At 36.9% G+C, this 6116-nt stretch overlaps 1 protein-coding gene across 1 annotated transcript; it reads left to right on the top strand.

Moving 5' to 3' along the window:
• The first annotated feature begins 4511 nt into the window (after positions 1-4511).
• Positions 4512-5141, top strand: LOC117178654. Its single transcript, XM_033370077.1, has one exon. The coding sequence runs from the start codon at positions 4512-4514 to the stop codon at positions 5139-5141; it is 630 nt and encodes a 209-aa protein (XP_033225968.1).
• The last annotated feature ends 975 nt before the right edge of the window (positions 5142-6116 follow it).

A 6116-nucleotide genomic window follows, 5' to 3' on the forward strand; every position in this document is an offset into this window, starting at 1 on the left:
ATCAGCCTTGGAGGAGATTATGTTGAGAAATAAAATAAAAAAATTCTTAAAAACGTTGTTTTTCTTGGTCAGGCCGGAAACTTATCAATCCACCCTCGTATACACCTGGTATATTCAACAAATTTAGTTATGCATTAACATTTGTTAATTTTATGAACAAATTATATAAACATATTGACAGTGGAACAGTTTTGAATTTTAAGCGATCAAAATGAAAGTTCAACACATCTCTCATTGGGAATTGTTTCATTTAAACGCTAGAGCATTTACACGTACTGTACAATAAAATAAATGTCAATGAATAAAACATTGAATAGACTGGAACTATTTTAATTTACTTGTGTAGTCGTAAATTAATTTTTGAAACTGAAATTTTAACTATTCAATTTTTAATTCAAAATTTAGCTTTTTCAGTTAAATTAAAAATACAAATACTAGGTTGGAAATTCATGTTTATGATCGAAAATTCTGGAGTTTAGTTGACAGAAATTGAGTTGAAAGGTGAACTATGTTGTTATGTTGTTATGTTCAACAAAACAGTTGCGTTTTTCTCAACAAAATGTAACATATAATTAAAATTATAAATTTTCGAAACAAAAAGACGAATTCTTCGAAAACAAAAAGACGAAATCAGGGTCCTAAAGTCGGCCCGGATATCGGATAGTATTGACGATGCATAAAGAAGAGTATTTGTCATAGGTAAAGCTGAATGATATTTTTATAACAATAACATTAGTTGCAGTGATTATTCCATTAATATCACGAACTAAGAACATCGTTTTCATGAACACGTACATGAACACGAAATTTGTCTCAAAATATAGTATGCCGTTGATCAGGTACAACCTCGAAATCATGCAAAGGTAAGGAAATTTTATTGATCAGAGAAAAGTCAGGGATTTAAAAAGATTATCTTACAAAGATCTTATAAAATATTCTAGGTTAAAAATGTTGCTAGTTTCAGATTCTCGTCTTTGAATATTAATGGCCAAGGAAAATGAAAAATTGGGCAAGGAAAAATTAGGAAATTTTTTAAATGAAGTTCTTTGAGTGAATGATTACCTTGTAAGAATTGTCTGAATTATGTATAATTGCAACTCATATATTCTATATTCTCATATTTCTCCTGGTATTGAATCCTTCTACTTCAGCATTGATATCTCTTCAGATTTCCGTTTATGTTTTTTATACTTATACTAGGTTTGGAACGACTGAAAATGCCCAAACTTGCAATCTCTCCTTAAGATGAATCATTAAGTAGACCGTGTCAGAAAAAGTTTCAGTGCACATGTTGAAAACTGACCGTGTCAAGGGTTTATTGACGTAGGGTTAGAGTCTCAAGAAACCGTGCTGATCTTCGATTTTCACTACTTAACGAATTACCAAATAGACAAATTCCAACGTTGTCAATTTTCCTTATTTTGAATTGCAGTTAAATTTTGTCTCTGGCAACATTGGAATCTAGTTGCACCCTTGCCTGTTCCTCAGCGGAGGACTACTCTCGAAACCAATACGATCTATCTCAGTCTAATACCTCAGTTCGTGTTTGTTAATATTGTTGTATTCAACCACTCAACTTGTATGGTGAATTTAATTACTTTGAATAAATAGATTTAACGAATTAATTTTTCTTTAATCTGCATTTACCGTGCAAACATTGGTCCTTCGAAAACCGGATGAACGTCGAATCAGTGAATAAATTTGAAGTTGAAACTAATCTCTGATTATACCGTACTTTTATGTGACTATAAAATCGGTAATTAGCTTCAGTGATTTCTGTGTGTAATCATTTTGACATATGTGATCATTTCGGACTGTTGCTTAATTTGGACTTGTGTAATCACTTGCATTTGTGATTATTCTGGACTTTAGTTTCAAAATTTCAAAAGGATATTTAGTGAGTGATAATTAGCAAAATTACATATGTCCCAGCAAAATTGTGTGTGATGTGTAGTTAGTGGTAGTCAAGACTCAGATTCATAAATTTTTTGTTTCTTATTGCTTGAGAAATTTGTGTGAATTTTCTTATCTAACTCTGAACGCTGGACTTGAAATTGTAAACTTGCATTTTTACTGTTTTTTAAATTTGAACTTTCGAAGGTTTGGTTTCTCAAAATTGGAACTTGAACTCTTACTTAGCTTCTAATTTGAATGTGATTGTGACGTGAATTTATAAAAAAAATTCACTGTGATCTGAAGCTGCACCACGTGTCAAGGACTGGGACACATATTTCAGCATATAGAAGCAGACCTGCAAATCTCTACAAACGGTGAGTCTCCAATTCCAATTTTTCTCCTGTCCTTAGCTTTCTGTGATATTTAATTTAAATATGGCTACAAAAACACTTGAGCAACTTATCTCTGAGCGTGCCGTAATAAAAAGTAAGGTACTCGCTTTAAAATATTTTGGGACAGTTTCGAGCAAGCTACGGGTAACAGAGGCATTCTCAAAGTGAAATTAGAGAAACTTAAAGTGCAATATGGCGCATTTGATATTGTGCAAACGGAAATAGAATTGCATCCTACAAATTCCAGTGCAGAAGCTCAAGAAAGGGAAGAAGAAACGTGATTTTCCTTCGAGGATAAATATTGTGAATTGGTGGCTTTAGCTAGAGAACATATATTAGCCAACACGCGTCCAACAAGTATCGATAATTTTGATCATTTAAATTCAGCATCTAATCGAGGGACGCGATCACCAATCAAGATCACTAATACTACGGGATACAGTTTGCCAAAAATGCCGCTACCGACTTTCGACGGTTCTTTCGAAAATTGGATCAAGTTTCGGGACTCGTTTAAAGCAATTGTCTATGATAGGGATCTTCAAAAAATTGATAAATATCGCTACTTAAATCAGGCATTAAAGGGAGATGCATCTCGAGTGATTCAGTCTTTAGGGATTTCGGAAGCAAATTACGAGATTGCATGGAAATGTTTAACTAATCGATACGAGGACTCAAATGCCTTTATTCACAATAATGTACGCGCACTTTGCGAACTCAAAACTGTATCTAAGGAATCTTTTTTGGAATTGCGACAATTTATTGATGACATAATTAGTAGTTTGCGTGCATTAAAGGCTTTAGGACAACCCACTGATAATTGGGATATTTTATTCATGTACTTTATGAGCAAAAAGCTAAATTCAAACACTAGACGTGAATGGGACAAAAAACAAAGTAATTTAAAAGAAATCCCTAAATTGCAATTTTAGATTTCTTAGAAAATCAAAGTAAATGCCTGTATCGAACATATATCGAAAAGCAATCCTTACCCGCGAACCCTCAGGGTAAAACGAACGCATCTAATTAACCTAAGAAACCTGGTGGCAATCTTTCCTCGCACGTGGCCACAGAAAAATCAGCATGCGTAATGTGCACAAAAAATCACGCTATTTTTGAATGTAATGAATTCAAAAAACTGTCGGTGAAAGAGCGAGTTCAGATAGTTATGAAATATCATTTGTGTTTCAATTGTCTCTCCTCTGGCCATGGAAATATAAATTGTCAGTCAGGAACCTGTAGGAAATGCTCTAGAAAACAACATAGCTTATTGCATATGGAATGGGACTCTCACTCTCCGAAAAATGAACAAGGACGACAGCAATCGCCTCTTGAAAATGCAACCTCCCTCAACTTTCAACTTCTCTCGTAGTAGGATCATCCCAAGAAACGGACGATGATGAAGACCCGTACGTCATACTATCGACAGCAATCGTTGACATCAAAGATCGGGAAGGAACTTTTTATGAGTGTAGAGTTTTATTAGATACGGGATCACAACCACATTTAATAAAGCAGGATTTGTGCCGTAAACTACAGTTACCAGTGTCAACGGTCGAATTGACAGCCTCGGGAGTAGCACAAGTTGGGGTTAAGTTAACCAGGCGAGCGAATGCAATTATTAAATCTAAATTCGGACAGTTCGAGACTAAGCTGCGCTGCCTAGTCAGTTCGCGCATCACTCAGTACGTGCCTATCGCACCACGGGATCTAGAGAATATTAATATCCCTAAAAAAATTCAACTCGCCAATCCAACAATAAAAAGTCCGCGTATCGACCTACTAATCGGGGCTGGCCTATTTTGGGAGTTATTGTGCGTCGGACAGAGAAAACTTCGCCCAGAAGGCCTATTACTTCAAAAGACATTGTTAGGGTGGGTCCTAGCAGGGAATCTGAATCTCTCAAAATATTTAAAAGATAGTGAAACTATGTGTCATCATCTGATTACGAACCAGCAGTTACATAATCAGGTTGAGAAACTATGGGAAATAGATCAAATTAATTCTAATAAGGGCACAAGGGATCTGGATATTGAGAATGTTTGCGAGCAGCACTTCAAGACGACAACGAAACGCGCGTCGGACGGACGATTCGTGGTGAACGTCCCTTATTTCGAAACGGTCAATGATCTCGAAGATTCTTACGAAATCGCGAAAAAACGATTTCACTCCGTAGAACGGAAATTAGAAAGAGATTAACAACTAAAAAAGGGATACCAGGACTTTATGAGTGAATACGAAGCCTCGGGTGACATGACGGAAGTGTCTGCAGAAAAAATCGAGTCTGACCTTCCGACATACTATCTTCCTCAACACGTTGTGTTGAAGCCCGATAGCACGACTACCAAGATTCGTGTGGTTTTCGATGGATCTTCAAAGACTTCATCTGTATTATCACTTAATGAGGTTCAGCACGTAGGACCCACGGTTCAGGGTGACCCAATTTCGATCGTCCTGAGATTCAGAAAGCACAAAATTGTACTTTCAGCGGACGTTGCCAAAATGTACCGCTGTATTTATGTCGATGAGGAGCAAAGACGTTTACAGCGAATTCTTTGGCGCACGGACAACTCTGAACCTTTACAAATTTATGAATTAAATACTGTGACATACGGAATGGCCGCAGCATCTTATTTAGTTACGCGCTGCCTTCGCCAGCTTGGAGAGGAAAATAAGGAAGAACATTCAACTGCGAGTAAGGTGATCATTTCCGATTTCTATGTTGAGGATCTTTTGACAGGTGCAGACTCTCTTGACGAGGCGCGAGCGCTCAAGGATGAGCTCACGTCGATTTTGGAACCAGCCGGCCTCTCATTAAGAAAATGGGTATCGAATGACGAAAGAGTTTTTAATTAAGATATCTCTTTGAATGAAGATCGAGTAATTCAAGGAGATAAGGACCCAAAAACCTTAGGGTTGCTGTGGAACTTTAACAATGATCAACTTAGGTATTCTGTAAAAACTCCTGAGCAACAAAAGGTAAAAAAAGGACAATTTTATCGCTCATTTCACAGATATTTGATCCACTCGGGCTCATTGGTCCCGCGACCATACGAGCAAAAATTATTCTTCAGAAACTTTGCGAGATTAAATTAGATTTTCCGAAAAGGCGTACGGCGCATCAATTTATGTCCGTTCAATAAATGAACACGGAAACATCATAGTAAATCTTTTGTGTGCAAAAGCGAGAGTAGCCCCAATTAAAACGCTCAGTATACCACATTTGGAACTCTGTGGTGCTCTCTTACTCGCGCAGCTCTCACAAAAGGTTTCTTCTTCAATGGATACGAAATTTGATCGGACATTCTTCTGGTGTGATTCAACAATTACTCTAGCATGGACTCACGGATTTCCACGCAGATGGGAAATTTTTATTGCCAACAGGGCCACAAAAATTCAAGATCTCACGAAGGAAGGGATTTGGAACCACGTGTCATGTCCGGACAATCCTGCAGATATAATTTCACGAGGAATTGCCCCAGCTAAATTGAAGGCATCTCAACTTTGGTGGAATGGACCAGAATGGTTGTCCGAAAATTCACAAAAAAGGCCCGTCCCACCCGTTTTGGACCTGGAAAATATACCCGGTAAGAAAAAATGTACTTCGAATCAAGTCACTGTCGAGAAGAAAGAATCTAGCATTTTTTAACGTTTCTCTTCTTTTACGACATTGACTAGGGTTCTCTAGAAATTTAGAAAGGAAATCTCCAGATTTAGAAAGGAGACCTTTCAAAGTGGGCGGGATGTTTGAGTGAATGATTACCTTGTAACAATTGTCTGAATTATGTATAATTGCAACTTATATTTTCTATATTCTCATATTTGTCCTGG

Source organism: Belonocnema kinseyi, chromosome 8 (assembly GCF_010883055.1).
Source record: "Belonocnema kinseyi isolate 2016_QV_RU_SX_M_011 chromosome 8, B_treatae_v1, whole genome shotgun sequence".
NCBI lineage: Eukaryota > Metazoa > Arthropoda > Insecta > Hymenoptera > Cynipidae > Belonocnema > Belonocnema kinseyi.

Coding starts and splice junctions, on each gene's coding strand:
- LOC117178654 (XM_033370077.1), top strand. CDS start 4,512: ATGAGTGAATACGAAGCCTCGGGTGACATGACGGAAGTGTCTGCAGAA.